At 39.7% G+C, this 22,140-nt stretch overlaps 1 protein-coding gene across 6 annotated transcripts; it reads right to left on the minus strand.

Moving 5' to 3' along the window:
- Positions 1-1,935: 1,935 nt before the first annotated feature.
- selp (selectin P) lies at positions 1,936-21,872 on the minus strand. Of its 6 annotated transcripts, XM_053484474.1 has the most exons (21): positions 21,772-21,864; positions 19,370-19,459; positions 19,218-19,239; positions 16,103-16,199; positions 15,931-15,997; positions 15,309-15,677; positions 15,116-15,223; positions 14,843-15,028; positions 14,556-14,744; positions 13,429-13,614; positions 13,106-13,291; positions 12,640-12,828; positions 10,874-11,059; positions 9,695-9,880; positions 9,372-9,557; positions 5,463-5,648; positions 4,958-5,143; positions 2,924-3,109; positions 2,577-2,786; positions 2,306-2,428; positions 1,936-2,163 (listed from the first exon to the last, which is right to left on the minus strand). In XM_053484474.1, exons 1-21 carry the CDS (start codon positions 21,782-21,784, stop codon positions 2,099-2,101), a joined length of 3,216 nt encoding a protein of 1,071 aa, XP_053340449.1. In that variant the 5' UTR covers positions 21,785-21,864; the 3' UTR covers positions 1,936-2,098. The 6 variants fall into 6 exon arrangements, with proteins under 6 accessions (XP_053340449.1, XP_053340452.1, XP_053340451.1 ...); XM_053484477.1 differs by lacking the exon at positions 12,640-12,828 and having other exon boundaries at positions 21,772-21,872; XM_053484476.1 differs by lacking the exon at positions 9,695-9,880 and having other exon boundaries at positions 21,772-21,872.
- Between the last annotated feature and the right edge of the window lie 268 nt (positions 21,873-22,140).

Below are 22,140 nucleotides of genomic sequence, written 5' to 3' on the forward strand. Positions count from 1 at the left end.
TTCTTGAGGGTGAAATCAGAGCTCGATATGCAAGAGCTGTTCAGGAACAATCTAACTGTCTGTCACCAGGCTTTTGACTTGCCAAGTGAGACTGCAGGATGAAAGCGAAGACGAGCAGAGGTTTAGACATGCATATGGCAGGAAACCACCAGACTGATTATCCTAAGTCTAATTAAACACCTAGTAGTTTGACATTAGTAAATCATTTAAAGTACTTCAATATCATTTTCCTGAAAAACAACCAAAGTGTTTAAAGACATGTTTACAACAGCAATGTTGCTTTCCCAAACATTAAGTGCACAAATCCACTAGACGCAGTGAGTGTTAGGACCCCAGGGCTGGGTTCAAGTGCACACCTGCTTGCCCATGCCCTCCAGTCTCTGGTGCATTCCTTGGCATGGAAAAGGCAGTTGGCATGCTTGTTATGCAAAGCAAAGGAAAAATAATCAAACGGCTATCATGCGGGCACAGCAGGCACCAATAGCCTCGTTATTATTCTGAAAGCAGCCAAGAGACTTGCAGTCAGCTGATCGGTTATTTATTACTCTGACTGTGCCAGGACAGGCTGCAAACCCTCTGCCTACTAACCGATATAATTGGCATCACACTGAGAAACTGCAACGACAGATGCATCGGCTTTGTTCAGGAACACTGTTTTTTTTCCCCCCAAATATCCTGAAATATTGGCGATTCCCCATCGGTGTTGCCTGCAGCTTACAGTAAATTACATGTTTTTTCCCTTTACTTTCTTTTTTAAATATGATTTTTAATTCGTTGACCTCGGGGCAATTTCCCTAAACAAATGATCAGAATTAAAACAGGAAAGAGATCTGTCCATCACTAAACTCCAGAGGAAAGGCGCAGCCTCAGACCCCATGACCTCGAGAGTCTCCCGCTAAGAGAGCAAGGTGAACGGGCGGAGGTGAGTCCGCGGGCAGCAAGCAGGCGACGGCGGGCACATTGCCTGAGGGTAGCATGCTCTGGGCTGCGTGCCCGTTCCAGGGTGATGCTGTCTGTGGCGAAGATGGAACAAGCCACGGGTGTGTGAGCGATCCGACTGTGGGGCACCACAGCAGGGGCCACTCTTTATCCTCCCGCAGCAGAGGGACGGAGAGAGAGAGCGAATGAGACGGTACGAGAGATATCCAGACATTCGGGGGAAACACACTGCAAGTCACGGCTAGGAAAGCAGACAGAATGTTTACTGTGTTGTTCTATAATATCTGTCTTTAACCCTGAGGTGTATCAGATTACACACAGTGATAACAAATGAATTAATGAATTAACTAATGGGGAAAAAAGAAACATCTTATTTTGGGTTACGAATTTCATACATTCTTCATAACCGATAGTTTATTGTGTTAAAAGTAATAAATCAATTTATCATTAATTATTAACAAATAATAACATTTCTCGGTTTAAGCTTTGACTGATTAATTAGTCGTTATTAACATTCATGATTGTTTACTTTGAATCCAGCATTTTAATATTATTGAGTTTAATGTCACTCCAGTACAAAGTGTCATATTTGTAAAAAAAATAAATAAATGTGTGCAGGTAATTAGTAAATACTGCAGTTAGGGGACAACATTTGCAGCTTATTACTGCAGAATTGAATGTTTTCATGCTCACTCAGTTTGTGTCACCTGCTTCCCTGATACTCCTTTATACAGATACAGAAGAATGTGAGTTTTTAAACTATACTAAAAAAAGGAAAGCTATTACACGCTCGTTAGAACAACTTAGAAACACATTGTACCACTTTTCTGCCCTGGTATATTAGTTGTTGTTGTTTTATTCCTTATTAAGACCTAATGTTTTGTTAAAAAGCTGTGTAATGACTAAAATATATGTGTAATAAAATATTCCCGTCCCTGTAGGACCACAAAATAGACACAGTATCCTGGAGGACATTATAAACACACCCAAGTGAAATCTCTGAACAAAACTTTATTCATATTTCACATTTCTGATCCACAGAAAGGTATTAAACACAGTGGTAAAAAATTCATCCAATCAATAGAAGAGAAGTTTCTATGGCTTGTCCATGTACATATAAAAAGTATTACAGATTTTTAAAAAAGAAAGAAGAGAAAAGCTAATAATCTTCAAACACTGGATTTAGAGCTCCATCCCAAGTTGAGTAATCTGGACTAAATTTATCTGGAACAAAACACACACACACACACACATATAATACTGTATGCACAGTTTGTTCCTGACATATAACAAATAATATTTAATAACTGTCTGTTTGCTGAATATATATATATATACAGTATATGATGAAAAAGGAAGCTCTTACCCTTGGTGCTAAAATGCCGCACCAACAGCATGACAAATCCTCCCATCAGCAGCAGACCCAGTGATGATGCTGCGCCTACTGCACCATATACAAGCAAGCCAGTACCTAATGGCATGCCCTCTACTGAAATACACAAAGATACACACACATAAAAAATAAAATCATCTGTATAAATCTATTCACTCACGCTTTCAGTGCCATTAATATTTGCCACATTCTGCTCCGTGATCACATTAGCACAGGAAGAACAGTTCAGTGTTGAAAGACTTACTGGAGCAGTTTGGCAGCAGATCAGTCCAAAGTCCAGCAGGAGTACAAAGCAAGTCAGAAGTTCCATTAAGCCTGTAGCCTTCAGGACAACTGAACATACACTGGGAGCCAAAGCTGAAGTTGCCTCTTGGATGGGAGCAGTTCATAAAGGGGACAGGAGTGGAGTCCGGATGTGAAAGTGGTTCACGCGTAAGGGATTTACACTGAACAACTGAGCAAATGTGTGGACAAAAAAGAAACAGAAAAAGGTTTAGATTAGAGAAAAACTCATCAGAGAAGAACAATAATGTTCTCTGGCCTTTGTGTATTTATGGGCCTTTTTCACTTTAGAGTGGCATAATGATGTACCGTTACAAGAAGGTACTGCCTGACTCCAGGTTCCTGATGTTGTACAGTGCAGCTCAAATTCCTCTCCGAGCTGGTAGCCTATCTCACACCCAAAAGTACAGCGCGAGCCATAACTGAAGGGGGAGTGAGGGTGAGAGCAGTTAATCCAGCCTTTCTCTGGCCTGAACAGCGAGGGGCACTGTCGAGCTGCAGAGAGAGACAAGGACAAAATTAATGTCAATGCAAACTGTTTATACAGTAACAGCATGAACCTACAGCTTCACATATCTGCTATGTAATCAATAAATCATCCACACTGATCAGGGCCCGGTTTCTCCGAAGCTTCTTATCACTAAGTAGTTCTTAAATTGTACCTTAACCTCTCTCTTAATGTTATGGCGCGATTCCCGAAACGTTCGTACTCTTAAGTATATCTCTTAGCTAAGTCACACATTCATAAGGTTGGCCTGGACCAACTTTAACTCACTCTTAGCGTAGTTTCAGCTCAAGACGCTAGTCTAGTCGCCACTGAGCAGCAGTCTTTATAAATCAGCGGAAGCACATCATGTTATTAAAGTCGTATTAATGATGGAATATACTGTAGACCTGTTTAAGAATTAAATATATCAGAACTAATAGAGTGACTTTTAATTAGCCTATTTCATAATGTGACTAATGCATTAATATTGGCGATCACTTTTAATATTAAACAGGCGGTAAACAATTCAGCAGCGATACAGCGTGTTGTTGTGTTAAACTGAAGACAGCGCGTCCGCGGGGCCACGTGGTTCATGTACATTTTTTTCTTTAGACAAAACTTCAGCCCTTTTCATATTTTCCCTGAGGTCGCTATTTAAAAAAAAGGTTTCACCTTCCAAGCCAGCAGATGATGGATCTTCTTGACCTGCTCAGACCTGCACTTGCCAGGCCAACATCTCGTACTTACACTCCACGTCCCGATGTCCAGCTGCTCGCTGCTTTTCATTTAAAATATGTTTCATTGATCATTAGCCATAACTGGATGGGCTTTTCTTTTGACACGTTTGATTTTATGATGAAATTGTATTTAGTTAAATGAGAAAATAAACTTCGGAGTTTCAAACCAGGCATCCATTCATTTTTCTGAGTGATTGTAATGCGTATTACCCCTCTCTCACCTATTACCCCTCTCTCACCTATTACCCCTCTCTCACCTATTACCCCTCTCTCACCTATTACACCTCTCTCACCTATTACCCCTCTCTCACCTATAACCCCTCTCTCACCTATTACCCCTCTCTCACCTATTACCCCTCTCTCACCTATAACCCCTCTCTCACCTATTACCCCTCTCTCACCTATTACCCCTCTCTCACCTATAACCCCTCTCTCACCTATTACCCCTCTCTCACCTATTACACCTCTCTCACCTATTACCCCTCTCTCACCTATAACCCCTCTCTCACCTATTACCCCTCTCTCACCTATTACACCTCTCTCACCTATTACCCCTCTCTCACCTATAACCCCTCTCTCACCTATTACCCCTCTCTCACCTATTACACCTCTCTCACCTATTACCCCTCTCTCACCTATAACCCCTCTCTCACCTATTACCCCTCTCTCACCTATTACACCTCTCTCACCTATTACACCTCTTTCACCTATTACCCCTCCTTCAACTATTACCCCTATTAAAATTTTTATTTTAATTATTTATTTATTATTATTATTATTATTATTATTATTATTAAAACCACAAGCAAACAAAGTGCCTATGAAAACTTTTTGGGAAAACTGACATTGGTTCCAGAATCATTCTTTGCATTTTGACGGGTCTCACCTGAAGATCCTGGAACAGGGTATTTGAAGGGGGGTGGGAGGGGGGGGGTGTGTTTACAGGTTTAAAAAAGAAAAAAATCCTTTATAATATCTTAAACAGTATTTTCCATTATTCTTTTCAATTTAAGTAATTCAAGTAAAGATGAGATGGGTTTCTCTCTCATGTCATGATGTCAGTGAGTTTCTCCTTGCCACTGTTATCTAAACTGCACACAGAGTAGATTAACGCTGTACCTTCACATGCTGGTGTTTGTGCTGACCAGGTGCCGGTGTTGAGGCAGGTGAGTGTGTTCTCTCCTCTCAGTGTGTATCCTTCCTCACAGCTCACAGCACACCATGAACGAAACGAGAACGCTCCCAGTGGATCAGTGCAGGTCATGTGACCATTTACAGGGGTCACGAGCGGGTCACAGGTCACAGCTGGGATAAACGTTGTTATAGATTATTGTGACGTGAATATATATTTATATATATATATATATACAGACACACACTAGACTCAGTATGGAGAATTGTTAAATGATGGTACGGCAGAAAGTCTGTCCTTTATAAAACATGTCTGCACTTTAATGTCGTAATGTATTGGGGTAAAAACAAACACATGCTGAGACAGATGCTTGGATGCTACTGTAAATACATGTGATTCTTTTATCAGGTAATAAATACTGAAAAGTTAAATATGACTCCTCCGTGCAAATGTATCATAGTCATCATATCAGTCAAGACAACATTAATTTACCTTCACACACTGGAAGACTGTGGCTCCACTTCCCCTGTGCGTTACACTCGGTGTGGTTGGAACCCCTCAACAGGAACCCGGTGTCACATTCGGACTGACAATCAGAACGATAAGCGAATTGTTCCAAAGGGTCCGTACAGCGCATGGAGCCGTGAGGAGCAGAACTGAGAGCACTGCACCTTACCACTTCAATCAAAACAGATAAATACACCATAATGCTGACACACATACTGGTATTACATCACACTGTAAGCCATTTCAAGCTAGTTCAAGTCATGTTCCATTAGAACTGCCATCATGGACTACATTTATTATAAAAGAAATAATGTTACTCTTTAGCGTGCTATATGATATGTGATAATTATAAAAATCTACATTTTTATTAACAATTACTTTCTAATTTACTGAGTAAATTGATAATAACTATAACTACAACTCTGATTGTGGTGTTTTTCCTTTAAATCACACTAGTAACACTAGAAGGTGATGACACTTGAAGTATAATGTATAAATAACAAGCTGAAGTTAAGACCTCCAGGAGCAATCACTAATTGTTAAATATTTAAATATAATTATTATAATGTAAATTATTAAATATACTTTAGGTATAAGATAGAGATATGAGTTCGACATATGGATGACACTTCAATCTAACAATATTTTTTTCATTTGGGACTAATGAATCATATACTACTGTACATTAACAACCAACTAAGCCCAGAGTTTTCTTAGGTTATAACATGTCTTATATAATGAAGAACACATGCAAGTTTTTGTCACATTACAGCCAAAACACAGTAAAACAGACTTTTTCGCTCCAATTCTTTTGTTCCTGGTACAGAATGACTATGTTCTGCTCTTTTTGATAAAAAAAAAAAGGTCAGTAAACTGTATATTCCTCTTTTTACAGTATTTATGCTTTTAAGGGAAAGAAGGTAGAGTTATGCAACATACAGTAGGCGTATATGAAATTAACTAAACTTGTTTCATGTAAATTTAATTCAATACATTTTTTAGCATTTTTAACAATTGGCATCATCCCAAAACAGCTTTACAGCAGTTAAAATATATAGAAATAAGTTAGAAATGAAAAAAAAGATTTAAAAAAAAAGAATCTTGTAAATAATTAAAATGCAGTTACATTACACTTTATGAGCAGACCTATACTGTATCTTGACATTATTATTGATAAATCTTTACTACAAGGTTAATGTTCATGGATGAACTTTGATGTTGGTTTGATGTCTGATAAACACCATTAAAGACTTAAAGCATCCTACAGTGGTTTGTTGTAAATTATTTTATTTAAAATGTTATATGGATAAAATTTTCTTTTGTAGTATTTTCAAATTTCATTTGTTTTGATATTTTTGTATACAGAGGTGTGAAAAAGTGTTTGCTCCCTTACTGATTTTTTTTTTTTTGCATGTTTGTCACACTTTAATGTTCCAGATCATCAAATTAATTTAAATATTAGTCAAAGATAACACAAGTAAACACAGTTTTTAAATGTTTTTTATTATTAAGGGAAAACAAAATCCAAAACTAAATAGACCTGTGAAAAGGGTGTTTGCCCCTAAACATAATAACTGGTTGGGCCACCCTCAACTGCAATCAAGCGTTTTCGATAACTTGCAATGAATCTGTTAAAGCGCTGTGGAGGAATTTTGGCCCGCTTGTCTTTGCAGAATTGTTGTAATTCAGCCACATTGTAGAGTTTTCAGCATAAAAACCTTTTAAAGGTCATGCTACAGCATCTCAATAGGATTCAGGTCAGGACTTTTTTATTTTTTGACTATTTTGTTTTTCTTTAGTCATTCAGGAGTGGACTTGCTGGTGTGCTTTGGATCATTGTCCTGCTGCAGAACCCAAGTTCGCTTCAGCTTGAGGTCACAAATGGACATCCTCCTTCAGAATATTTTGGTACACAGCAGAATTCATGGTTCCATTACAGCAAGCCTTCCAGGTTCTGAAGCAGCAAAACAACCCAGACCATCACACTACCACCACAATATTGTACTGTTGGTATGATGTTCTTTTTCTGAAATACAGTGTAACTTTTACGCCACACATAATGGGACACACACCTTTCAAAAAGTTCAACTTTTGTCTCGTCAGTCCACAGAGTCCTCAGTGTTTTCCCAAAAGTCTTGGGGATCATCAGGATGTTGTCTGGCGAAACTGAGCCTTTATGTTTTTTTTGCTCAGCAGTGGTTTTCGTCTTGAAACTCTGCCATGCAAACCGTTTCTGCCCCGTCTCTCTCTTATGGTGGAGTCATGAACACTCACCTTAACTGAGGCAAGTAAGGCCTGCAGTTCTTTGGATGTTCTTGTGACTTTGGATGAGTTGTCTCTGCGCTCTTGGGGTAATTTAGGTCGGCCGGTCACTCCTGGGAAGGTTCTCCAGTGTTCCATGTTTTTGCCATTTGTAGATAATGACTCTCTCTCACTGCAGTCCCAAAGCTTTAGAAATGGCTTTATAACCTTTTTAGACTGATAGATCTCAATTATTTTCTTTCTTGTTTGTTTTTGAATTTCTTTGGATCTCAGCATGATGTCTAGGCTTTGAGGATCTTTTGCTCTCTTTCACTTTGTCAGGCAGGTCATATTTAAGTGATTTCATGATTGTGAACAGGTGTGGCAGTAATCAGGCCTGGGGGTGACTAGAGAAATTGAACTCAGGTAAGTTATGTTTTAACAGGAGGGGCAAACACTTTTTCACACAGGGCTGTGTAGTTTTGGGTTTTGTTTTCCATTGATAATAAAACCTTTATTAGACCTGCATGATGTGTTTACTTGTGTTATCTTCGAGTAATATTTACATTTGATCTAAAAAATGATTTGAAACATTAAAGTGTGACAAACATGCAAAAAAAAATATCAGTAAGGGGGCAAACACTTTTTCACACCACTGTATTTTCCAACATTCTGTACAACTTTAACAAAACTAATTCATTGTATCTATTAACTGACTTGGCAGTAAATCGGATTCTGATTAAAGGTAAAAAAATGTTAAAAGGTAATAATGAGTAAAAAAAATTATGCGTCTCCTGATTGTCAGAAAAAAATCGCTGAATCATAGTGAAGTCACGATCGCGACTAAAATTCAGACTAAAATTAGGGAGAGAATCATGGAAAAGAAAAGGAAAATTATATTCAAAGGTTACTACAGTAGTTGTAGAAATATGTGGAAACATTATTTTAATGGGTAAAATGTTTAAAGCTGAATAATGAAAAAAGATTAAGTGTAAACATGTTTAAATGGTAAAAGGTTAAAACCATAGTTAGTTACGGGGCATACAGTACATAATGCCAGATGGTTGCTATTATATTCCTGTTGGTTGCTACAGTAGAAGTAGTAACTGGTTATCATTCTATTCCAGGTGTTGATTGCATGCAGTGGTGGATGGGCACTAAGGAGTCTCCAGCACGTTCCTGTGTGATACCAGTTGGTTTCTAAATTGAAGCTTTGTGGTTGCAAAAATATTTTAACAGGTTAATACTTAACCGTCTAGTGTGTTAGTTATTATAATACTCCAGACAGTTGGAATGATGACATTAGGTGGGGCAATAAAGTTTTGTTTTCTGAATCGCTGATTAAGAAGCAACCAGGCTGTGTGAAAGCAGGGTGAGGGAACCATTTCCATTCATTTCTACTAGGAAAAAAACACAGCCTTTATTAGTTAAATATAAGTTTCATCACTGTAGTGTGTGGCACGATGTGTGGCAGCTGCAACGATGACCGTTTCCAAAGAGGCCACGCACGCACACGCAATAATGGTGAACTGGGTTTGTACAGAGCATGGGGTCGTGGGGAGCAGGTCAATAAAATGCAAAGAGAAACAACCTTTTACCAGCTTCTTTTCTGACAAGTGCACCTTTTTAGTGGCCAAGACAACATTCATTTACCTTCACACACTGGAAGACTGTGGCTCCACTTCCCCTGTGCGTTACACTCGGTGTGGTTGGAACCCCTCAACAGGAACCCGGTGTCACATTCGGACTGACAATCAGAACGATAAGCGAATTGTTCCAAAGGGTCCGTACAGCGCATGGAGCCGTGAGGAGCAGAACTGAGAGCACTGCACCTTACCACTTCAACCAAAACAGATAAATACACCATAATGCTGACACACATACTGGTATTACATCACACTGTAAGCCATTTCAAGCTAGTTCAAGTCATGTTCCATTAGAACTGCAATCATGGACTACATTTATTAACGCTGTACCTTCACATGCTGGTGTTTGTGCTGACCAGGTGCCGGTGTTGAGGCAGGTGAGTGTGTTCTCTCCTCTCAGTGTGTATCCTTCCTCACAGCTCACAGCACATGATGAACGAAACGAGAACGCTCCCAGTGGATCAGTGCAGGTCATGTGACCATTTACAGGGGTCACGAGCGGGTCACAGGTCACAGCTGGAATAAAATAGTTACAAAAAATTAAATGTTTACGATTATAGTTCTTTTGTTTGATTTTTTTTTACATACTGTAATGCTGATTTTTTACATAATGCTGATGGTGAATGTCCAGGAACCCAAGTGTATTATTGCGTAATCCTTCACATGCTGGTGTTCCTGCTGAGCTACAGTATAACTACAACTCTGATTGTTGTGTCTTTCCTTCAACTCATATGTACAGTAACACTGGAAGGTGATGACAGTGGAAGTGTAATATACAGTACAGATAACAAGCCAGGTTCCCTGTAGCCAGAGGGTTAAGGCCCTCAAGAGCACAACGGTGGCAGTTCGGTGCTGCTGGGGCTGGAACCCCTGACCCTCTGATTAGTAACCAGGAGAATGAACCACTTAGTCCTGACTAATGTAACGTGGAGTTTTGCTATGTGGCAACTGTAATGATGATCTTTACCAAAGACGACACATACACTGTTCCAGAGTAGATTTTACAATTATGGTCAATTTTACACATTTAAGCTAAAAATGTAACGCCCATAAATCAATAATAAAGAAGAAAAGGTCAAAGAAGTATATAATATTTTATGTGTGTTGGCTCTGTTGGAGTCACAGACTCATGGGGATGAGTGATACGAACATACACTGTTATTAATGGGCTATAATTTACGTACTGTTGGAACAAAGCACTATTTCTCAGTTCCTGCATCCACAGAGCATGAAGTAAGTACGGTCACATTGCAAAATGACATAAAACTGTTTCATTAAAACGGAAAGGAGGGGCTTTAACTTCCTGCTGGAGCTACATTAATGACACAAAGACACCGCAGTGATAAACATGTAATTTAAACATGAAGCTATATTATAATAAAAGTTTGTTGCATACATTTTACTCCACCAGAAAACGTGAATCAGTTCTGTGTGTTGGTGTCCACTAGCATCTGCGTGTTATCACTATCACACCTTTAGTGCATCTCACCTCTTGAGGAAAAACCGTACCTTCACATGCTGGTGTTTGTGCTGACCAGGTGCCGGTCATGAGGCAGGTGAGTGTGTTCTCTCCTCTCAGTGTGTATCCTTCCTCACAGCTCACAGCACACCATGAACGAAACGAGAACGCTCCCAGTGGATCAGTGCAGGTCATGTGACCATTTACAGGGGTCACGAGCGGGTCACAGGTCACAGCTGGAATAGGCATCGTTATAAAGTAAAGTTCGAGTGAAACCGGACATTAAAGGCGTAAAACTAACTGACATTTAAAGAAGACTTCAAGCACATTACGGTGATGATCCTCTTAACTGCAGTAAAACATTTGAATGGTGCAAACATTTTAAAGAATTGGTTAGTTTATGTCCATGAATGACGATTTCAGCCGAGGTGGCTAGAAGCCCACCCATAAACATTCCCGTTGTTACAATGCAGTGTAGGGTTGGGTCGCACAGCGTGAAAATTAATCGGGGTTCTCATTATTTATTCAAAATAAATTGTGGAAGATCGTATGATATGTGAGTGTGTGTGAATCAGAATGATCAGATCGTCCCTGATGAACGAGCCGAGTGTGACGGTGCTGATGGAAAAACTCCCTGAGATGGTAATAGGAAGAAACCTTGAGAGGAACCAGACTCAACAGGGAACCCATCATTATCTGGGTGATAACGGATAGCAGGGATTGATCTCAACTCATACTGTGTGTTAGGAGGCTGGAAGTTCAGTATAACAGATGATGTCTTTAAGTTAATATGGAGTCCAGTTGATTATTGGAGGCTCAGGTAGACTGTTACAATAGCAAGTGAGATTGTTTTACTATAACAATATATACGGGTGAGCAAAAGGCACCCAGAACCGCTTCAGGGTGGACCCAGGCCAAGATAATAAACCAAAGATATCTCTATTTAAAAACCACTGTAACTAACTTTCAAAAAGGCACAAACAAAACAATACAGGCATCTTCCCCAAACCAAAAGCATCAGTAAACTATCTCTCCCAACATAGACGATAGTCACACCCCTACTTCTGGTGCATGTACAATCAGATCCAGTGTGGTTATACACAGTGTGATTATCTACAGGTTATATAAATGCTAACATTGTGACTATATACACAAACAGAGAGTTAACAAACCAAAAGACAGCAAGAATCAAAGTCAGAAGCAGAATAAACAGACCACCATCAGAATATCACGATCTTAAACTAAACTCTCTCATAGTCGATACGCCTACATGCGTCCCTCTACACCATGAACATTCAGCAAGTGAAACGCCTGATCCTGGAAATAGTCAGATAACACCAGAAGAGATGCTTCTGTCTGTGGGAAGTGTTTACACAATCACTTAGCAGTGCGACTTGTACATTACAGGAACTTGGGTGGGAGTTACTGCCACACCCCCACTACAGTCCTGACCTCACTCCAAGCCATTTCCACATGTTTGGGCTGTTAAATAACTTGCTGGGAGACTAGTGTTTCAGATGTGAAGCACGCAGTCAGATCACGGCTCTGCTTTACTGAGAACGCTTTCTACCTTAAAGATACTGTAGCCAAGCACTAGTGAAATGCTGGACCAGTGCAGTATCAGGGGATTATATAGAGAAATAACGGGAGGTTTTACTCTCACCACTGTGTTCTGTTATTCTGCACGATCAACAGTCCCGCTTTGACTTAAACACCTCTTGTATTAAATTGTATCATCATTAACCTTATTGTACAGACTGTAAATATTTAAAAACCTTTTGTCATGTTCAATTAAACGTGCAATACACGACTGTACCTTTGCATGTGGGGGTCTCGAGTGTCCAGTGTCCCGTGTGATCACACAGAGTTTTATATGACCCTATGAGTTTAAATCCCTCGTCACAGTTAAACACACAGGTGGAGTTGTAGCTGTTGGTGGAGAGCGGATGAGTGCAGCTCATTCTCACATCACTGGAGTCAACAGACACAGGAGAACATTGTACCGCTGTGGACACACACACACACACACACACACACTAGACTCAGTATGGAGAATTGTTAAATGATGGTACGGCAGAAAGTCTGTCCTTTATAAAACATGTCTGCACTTTAATGTCGTAATGTATTGGGGTAAAAACAAACACATGCTGAGACAGATGCTTGGATGCTACTGTAAATACATGTGATTCTTTTATCAGGTAATAAATACTGAAAAGTTAAATATGACTCCTCCGTGCAAATGTATCATAGTCATCATATCAGTCAAGACAACATTAATTTACCTTCACACACTGGAAGACTGTGGCTCCACTTCCCCTGTGCGTTACACTCGGTGTGGTTGGAACCCCTCAACAGGAACCCGGTGTCACATTCGGACTGACAATCAGAACGATAAGCGAATTGTTCCAAAGGGTCCGTACAGCGCATGGAGCCGTGAGGAGCAGAACTGAGAGCACTGCACCTTACCACTTCAACCAAAACAGATAAATACACCATAATGCTGACACACATACTGGTATTACATCACACTGTAAGCCATTTCAAGCTAGTTCAAGTCATGTTCCATTAGAACTGCAATCATGGACTACATTTATTAACGCTGTACCTTCACATGCTGGTGTTTGTGCTGACCAGGTGCCGGTGTTGAGGCAGGTGAGTGTGTTCTCTCCTCTCAGTGTGTATCCTTCCTCACAGCTCACAGCACATGATGAACGAAACGAGAACGCTCCCAGTGGATCAGTGCAGGTCATGTGACCATTTACAGGGGTCACGAGCGGGTCACAGGTCACAGCTGGGATAAAATAGTTACAGAAAATTCAATGTTTACGATTATAGTTCTTTTTTTTTTTTTTTTACATAATGCTGAATATATGGTGAATGTCCAGGAACCCAAGTGTATTAATGCGTGATTTATGAGGTCGTATCATAAACGTCACAACAGATTACAGAAGAGAGATGATCAGCTGCCTCCTGATTTCTGCAGTCGACCAAGTTAGTTCCTGAAGTTAGGACAGCTACGTTCTCATGGAAACTCTTTGCAGTGCTTTTTATATCACGCCTGTTACATAACAGTTCTGTGAAGATACGTAAAACTACTTCCTTATTTTTATTTTTAAATATGTTTTTTTTTAATGATGTTTAAAAACAGAAATTTGTGTAAGACGTATTTCACATTTTAATATGTTATTGCATAAGCTTTAAAAAAAACTGTCTCTGTGAACTCACATTTACCATCAAATGCAGCAAGACCGTGTGAGATAAAAACCAAACATCCTAAATGAGCAAAGCAAAGCAAAAAGCACACAGTATAGCGTCAGTAATCACCTAGATCTTTGTTTGATCTCTTACAGAGTAGGTCAACACACCCCTCCTAGTGATGCAGGGTTTGTGTCAAAAACATTTTTTTTTCCATTTATACTGTATTTAGCTGATTGTTTTTAGCTGCAAATAAGATCTGACATGATAAAAAAAACCTTGCAATTTTAACAGGGCCGTGTGAACTTTTTATATCCACTGCAATACGAGACCTTTATTATACCTAAACATCATTTTAAACTGTGGTGATGTTGTGCAATTACTTTATAACTGTTTCAAAGAAAAGGAAGGGAGAGGCTTTATAACTTCCTGTTGGAGTGACTGCAATAATACTAGGAAATTGTAGGTGTGCCAGAGAAGCTCTAATCTAAATGTGTTCAAACATGCCATTAGATAAACATTGATCTGAATAGGGACCTGTGCAGGTTGGGAGGTTGTGTGTCCACTGTCCTGTGTGATCACACAGCGTTGTGTGTGAACCTCTCAGCTCGAAGCCCTCTTCACAGAGGAACACACATGTGGAGTTGTAGCTGTTTGTGTGCAGAGGATGGCTGCAGGTCAGATTCCCACCACTGACCGTGGTCTTAATCGGAGGACATTCGACAACTATAAGAATCGGAAAGAAAATGAACCTATAAGTCATTAATGCAGTGGAGACACTGTAAATAGTGATAACAGGAAAAACACCGTATACCATTTCCTACCCTGGCACTCTGGTGGATCACTATCCCACTTCCCCAACTGCAAGCACTGTAGACGTTCCGAACCCTGTAATATGTAGCCACGGGCGCAGTGGAAGCGACAGGATGAGTTGAAATGAAAGTCTCCATAAACATGGTCACACTGCACGAAACCCTGCTCTGGACTTCTCACTGCGCCGCACTCTACAGCTGTAACGAGAGAAAGGAACTACAGTACAGCACCTACTGTAGCACAAACTCATAACACAATGTTGAGGTTTGAGGTATCTTCAGTACCTTCATCACAGCGGGGACCCGTGAACCCTGGATTACACCTGCACGTGTAGTTACCAATCGTCTCCACACACTCACCATGCTCACTGCATGACCACTCAGAGCATGATGCTACACACAAACACACAACAATACGAGCTCATTTCTGTCACTCTGGAGAGACAAAAGTGTCTCCTAAATGGTTAAATGTAAATACCTGTGTAACAGAGCGCTGCTTTCTTTTTGCTACATTTGTCATCGTTCCACATGCCCATGTCCTTGGTTCTCTTGATGTAGATCTCTACGCAGTCTTCGCTCGTTCCTTGGTTATTGGGTTCTCCCGTTGCCCAGTTGGTTGCCTCCAGTGCTAGAGGCTTCATGGTACCCACCCACATCCACTGGTCTGCGATTTTCCTAAGCCCAATCCAGTAGTATGAGCGATGAAAAGGCAAGATCTGGTTCAGGTGCATGACCTCTTCCTTGTTCTGGATGGCCACCATGTCAGTGAAATGCTCCCTGCACCACTTCCTGGCAGTCTCCCAATTCATGCTGTTGGTCGTGTAATTGTATGACCAGGCCTGGACTCCTAATGGCATATTATATGTTTAATACCTTCATGACAATATTCTAATTCTAATTAATGATATTCTAATAATTTGAATATTTTTTACTGATCAGACTGGACATTAACAATTATAGTTTCCACACGTTTAAGTTATTAATGCAGATGATATATTGACTTTTAGATGAACACACATACAAGAGATAGATTTATAATCTGCCATTATGAAAATAAGATCAAGAAAGAATGACTTTTCATTGATACGGTAAAAACATACCTTTATTCATCATGATCATAAGTACAGTCCATCCAACATACATCCTTATATGCTTCCAAAACATCATCTGATAAACAAAAGACAAGGTAAAGAAAGTCAGATTATGAAATCCTGTGCATGTTGGTGTATTATGCTGTCACGACTAAAACAAGAGATCAGTAACAAAGCTCACCTTATCAGCCTCCCTCGAGTAAGAACTCTTCTCACATTTCCACAGTGCATCTGTTCGACTGCAGCTCGACTTGCTGTGCCAAGCTGAATTACGCCTACTAGGAAATGGTGCAACTTTTGGTGTGAATCTTGTGTGAATTGTATGAACCTTGTGTAGTCGATCTACTGTAGACTGTCAACTGCTTAATTATATTGATTGGATACATTATATATAATAAGTATTCATTATAATGAATCAGTTAACAGTGTACGTGTATTTACTTATTTATTTATTTATTTATGAAAAACAAATAATTAAAACACAAATAAAAGAATGTTTAAGGTAAAAATAAATTACCAGGATACATGTGATCATGCAAATAGCATTTACAGGTTACAGAGTTACAGAGGTGAGACTGGAGGTTTCTCATCTCTCTCTCTCTATTCAAACTACAGTTAAAAACAGATCAATGTCATTTTTGCAAACTCTGGGTTTATAAAGGTCGGTGGTTCCAGCCCCAGCACCAGCAAGTTGCCAATGTACAGTATGTGCAACGTAATCATGGGTTTTTGATATATTTACCTCATTTATAAGCTGGGGTGTTAGGAAGGCATCGGATACCCAATTTAAGGTGGATTTTCTTTGACAGTCGACAGTAGTAAACAGTAGAGTGTCGTGTAGTTACATATAGGTTAGACACTAAATTTACTGAGTTAAGTTTAGTTTCATATTTACATATTTCTGGTCGATGGCACACAAAAGCTATTATATATAAAAAAAAGAGAAGCAACTACACCCATTCAGTCAAGCCAGGAAACACCTGATTAGAGATAAACTCTTTTATCTGTTTGTCAGTCTGAATCATTAGAGATGGTCATTAACCATGACTACGTAAAACACTGATAAAACATCAAATTACAAGAACAGTGTCTAGAAATGGACCTTCTATAAAAAGAAAGACAGATATTCATGCAGAAGTGTACTGTAGATTGAGGACTTCTCACTGTCCTTTCTATTTCTTATTTATTTGCTATGGTTTGCATTCAAGAGTTTCGATTTTTAGAAAGTCCTGTATAAAATCATAGTATAGAAAAAGTATAGACTTTATAAAGCTGCTTATACAGTTTTTTTTTTGGCTATGTTTGGACTTGACCAGTACTAAAAGACAAACGGAACTTAATGAGCTAAAACGAGAATAAAATGTTGGTGAAATGAAATGTCACACTAAGCCCAGTGGGTCCTCCAAAGGTGCACCATCCAGCTTTATATACTGGATTATATACTGGACCTTCACATTCCACATTGTCAGTGAGGATTCCTTTAACGGTATCAGTGTTTTTCTGTGCCTACCTGTTACTACGCATAAGTTTGTGAAGGTTGGTAAAAAGATCCCTGTGCACCTTTGGACAATCTCATCCTGTTAGGTGGTTAGTCTTCACCATCTGCTGGGTCGTGGTTTTATAATAAGAGCTGATAACACTATTTTGGTTTTGGGTTTTTTCCCTTAAATTTAGACTTTTAAAGAGTGAGCATTAAAATGCAATTTTGTTAATGATAATTCTATTTTTTTTTTAAATACCCGTGTTTGACTAGAAAAGACACATAACTGGCATGGCAGTACTTCCAGGATCCATATTGTTGTGAATTGTTGCTTTTCTAGTTAGAGTTTAATGGATGATGAGCATTGTGCTGTAGGAGTCAAGTGCAGTATATCACTGGGATAGTGACCACAAGCATGCAGGATTTAGTTCGCCTAAGCACCACTGAGGCCTGGAGTAATCCACCTTTAGGTGCCTCTCTCCACTTGCACAATGCTGAGTTTAAGTTATGCAGTGAGCTGTGGTGCAGCTGCCCAAACCACACTTCAAGGGCACAATTCATGGCAATGCCAAGGGATCACGGACTCATAGCTGATTGTTTAAGTTCAGTTATTGGCGGCTTCAACAACATTTCTTGAAAACCCTTTGTTGAAATATTCTTATTTCAAAAAGGGAAGCAAAAGCCTAACTGTCTTTTAAAACCAACTGCTTGTCAGTAGTTTTTGCCTATTAGATCTTGTGTGAACAATTCATGTTAAAGGAAGTGTTGAGGGATTCTTGTCTTCAGTAAGGAACAGTATCAGAGCTATCAGAGCTCACCATAGTCAGCTAGGAATGCTATTAGCACTATTACGTTCTAATTATTGCCTGAAGAGTGCTTTATGATATAATATGTAGTCTTTAATAATTCCAAAGAAAACTGGGGAACTTGAAGGTAAGAATGTAGAATGTAAAGGATCTGCATGTAATTTAATTCTATAATTAAGTGGAAGACTGCCGGGACATAGACAAGAGGGAGCCCTCATGTTTGTGTTTCCTTCTGGCTCCTCCCTTTTAGTTATGATGTCATAGTTAGTCCTGCCGGAGTCTCTGCTTGCACTCTACAGTTAATATACATTCACATTATACATTGTGTGACTGTGACCATACCTAACTGTTATCTCTGTTTCTCTTCTCTTTCTCTCCCTCTCCCTGACTCTCTCTGTAATGCAAATGAGGTTGGGTTCCCTGTTGGGTCGGATTCCTTCCAATTGCCATTTAGGGAATTTCTCCTCGTGGGGATGCATGAGGATGCATTTACTAGATTGTGGTGTATGTCTGTGGGGATTCGCAAATTTAGCCACAGAGTATGAGTGAGCTGTCATGCAGCAATGTGAAACAAAAAGGCCTGGCATACCGTCGGCATTTGAGTTCTTCCCGAAGGCATACAGCGGGATTAAAGACAAATCCCAAAAAATAGGTGTGAGGGCTAAATGTCCACATCATTTTAACTACAACCTTCCATTTTCAGTCTGACTGATCTGTTTCCTAACAGACTGCTTCAGATTTTACAAAGGCAGTCTTCTGCTTTATCTTTCAGCTGTTCCCTTTCAGGGGTCGCCTCAGCGAAACATCTCCCTCCATCAGATCCGGTATGGAAGTCCTGTTAATGATTTGCATTATTTGATTTGGCAAATGTTTCCATCAGATGCCCTTCCTGCCACAACCCTTTGCATTCATCCAGACTTGGGACTGGCACAAGAGGACCCTGGATTGTGCCCCCCTGTGGTTGCATTAGAGTTTACAAAGGCAATAATAGGAGAAAATTCATGTCTTACTTTTGCTTCATTGACTTCTTCTCTATATTTATACAAAAATAAACATAAGAGAAAGATTAATAAAAATCTGATTAATATACTATGTTTCATTTTCTTTAAAGATGATAAAATGTCTGAGGCACACAGCATAAGGACCGTACAACAGTACTCACTCTTTCTGCAGCAGGAATAGCAGAACACACAGCAGCAGATGGTAGAAATCATTGCATATCCTGATAAAGCCACCAGCACATGTTTGTAACCTGAGAAGAAATGAATGATCATTTGTCTTTTATCCATTTATTCCTCAATATTCACGTTATATGTTTTATGTTACTGGGCAGTATGTAGAGTAGAGTAGAGGAGCTGTACATACTGTTCATACAAACATACAAACATATATACATAGAATCCATACATACATACATACATACATGCATAGTGTCTAAAAAAATAATATCATGAAAAAGTTAAATACACTAACTCACTCATTCTCTATATCAGTGGTGTCCAACCTTTTTTGCACCACGGACTGGTTTTATGCAAGACAGGTTTTCCGCGGACCGCTGGCCATCAAACACTCGTAACAAAGCATAATAAAGTGCATAATATATACGACAACAAAGAATCTGTGCAAGCCCTGAGGTTGTTTTACTGCAATGAGATGGTTCCATCTGGAAGTGATGAGGGACAGTGATAGCTGAAGTGTCTTCCTCATGTCCAGCCTGCAGACAGGACCCCGTCTCACAAAGACAGTTAGTTGCAAATAGAAGCAGGGTTGTATTGCTTTTGTGGCAATTTCAGGTTATTTTGCCTTGAATTTAATCCAGAACATCATCAAAGTTGAAGTTGCTTCAAACACACTTTTAATGCCACATTTATTATATAGAGCGGGCTTGGAGCACATGAATCACATATTGCGATGTGCAGACAGAAGTGAAAAATTTCGAAGAACTCACAATTTATTTTCAAAATAAAACACTCTACAGACTCCAATAGTTAATAAAATGGAAATAAAATGTGCGGCCTGGTACAGAATCATCCACTGTCCGGTACCGGTCCGCGGCCCGGTGGTTGGGGATCACTGCTCTATATCACTTGACAACTTTATGACATCTATATGACATCTTTCAGGGTCATGGGAAGCCTAGAACCTATCCCGGGGGACTCAAGACACTAGGGAGTTGTGTTGTGAGACCCTGTTGTACTTTTACAACTCTACAACCATCATCAAGTTTGCTAATGACACCATTATGGTGGGCCTGATAACTGACAACAATAAGAAGGCCTGGAGGAGAATGCAAACCTGGAGATCTGGTGCCAGAGGAACAACCTTCTCCTGAACATCATCAGCAGCACAATGGGTTAATAGTAAACTTCAGTACTAAGCGGTAGGAAAACTACAAGAACCATATCATCAATGAGACCCCAGTGGAAAAAGTGGACATCTTCCGGCATCTCTGCGTTTACATCACGCAAGACCTGTCATTGTCCTGTCAGATCAACACTGTGTGGAAAAGGCCCGACAGTGTCTCTCCCACACTTGAGAGACTTTAGACTGCTCTCCAAGGTGCTTAGGAAAGCATCATAGAGAGCATGCTGATGGGAAACATCACAGCCTGGTTTGGGAACAGCACGATGCAGGACAGAAAAGCTCTACAGCGATCAGCTGGGGGCATCATCATACCAAGCTCCCCAATCTACAGCAAGTGGTGCTGGACAAAGGCCAGGAAGATAGCGGAGGACCTCAGCCACCCCAACAATGGACTGTTCTCTCTGTTGTGGTCAGGAAAGCGCTTCTGCTCCCTGAAGGCCAACACAGAGAGACTGAGGAGAAGCTTCTTCCTGCAGGCTATTTGGCCCTCAACCAGAACACCACCTTGGACTAAACAATCTGATCTGTCTGTCTTATTTTGTTCACTTAAACACTCTCTCTAAATTTTTGCTAACACATCAAAGTCAGGATGTAGCACCTTACTCGCCTCGTTGCATGTTTGCACAATCCTCACACATTGCAAACATCCTGATACTTTGTACATTTTTGTTTCTTTTACACATTTCTTATTTTTCATACAAATGAGGACTAACTGCACTCGGTTGTAATTTATCCTCCATAATTTTTATACTTTAACACCTCATAGACTTCTACTTAAATTCTATTCTATTTAGCAACATTGTATATATTGTAAATTTTCCATCTCCCCCCCCCAAAAAGAAAAAAAAAAAAAAAAAAAAAAAAAATATATATATATATATATATATATATATATATATAATTATTATTTATTTATTTATTTTATTTTATTTTACTTTCATTTCATATTCTTATTACTCTATTTAAATATTGTATTTTGTTATTTAATTGTACTAGTGTAAGTTATTCCTCACAGAGAACCCTTTCTTTAGGCCACAGGCAGTTGTATAAGCATTTCATTACATATAATACTGTGTACACTATGGGTGTGTATCTGACAAATAAAATTTGAATTAAAAAAATTATCATTTTATACTTTATGAATAGTAATTTACTTGAGCTTACTCAAGCTAACATTGCCAAAAATATGTTGGAACCTACCCATCACAACCATATGCAGTGGTTGAGCATTCCAGAGTTGGACTCCTCTTTGCTGTTAAAATGTGCTCCACTCTTCAGAGAAGGGTTTCCACTAGATGTTGGAGGATGGCTTAGGGGATTTCTCTTCTCTGTTCTTCTTTCCTCCTCTTTCTCCCTCTTCCTGTCTCTCTCTGTCGAGCCACACATGCCGCTCCTGAGCTGCCAGTGATTCAGACCCCTTCTGCACTACGGACCTGTCTGACTCATCCTGACGGGTCCGTAGGGTCCCACTTCCGGTTGGAAATCTCATTGCATGGAGGCAACGCAGCCTGTGTGGCCTGCTTGGGATGCATGTGGTAGCTGGCGATGGTTCCTCCTCACATTTAAGAT

Source organism: Clarias gariepinus, chromosome 23 (genome assembly GCF_024256425.1).
Source record: "Clarias gariepinus isolate MV-2021 ecotype Netherlands chromosome 23, CGAR_prim_01v2, whole genome shotgun sequence".
Taxonomy (NCBI): domain Eukaryota; kingdom Metazoa; phylum Chordata; class Actinopteri; order Siluriformes; family Clariidae; genus Clarias; species Clarias gariepinus.

What these genes read in the sequence shown, in the direction of transcription:
- selp (XM_053484474.1), bottom strand. An exon ending in CAGTCTTCCAGTGTGTGAAG is followed by an intron (nt 12,829 to 13,105) that starts GTAAATTAATGT and finishes GTGTGTCCACAG; the next exon opens with CGGTACAATGTTCTCCTGTG. An exon ending in GGCAGTACCTTCTTGTAACG is followed by an intron (nt 2,787 to 2,923) that starts GTACATCATTAT and finishes ACATTTGCTCAG; the next exon opens with TTGTTCAGTGTAAATCCCTT.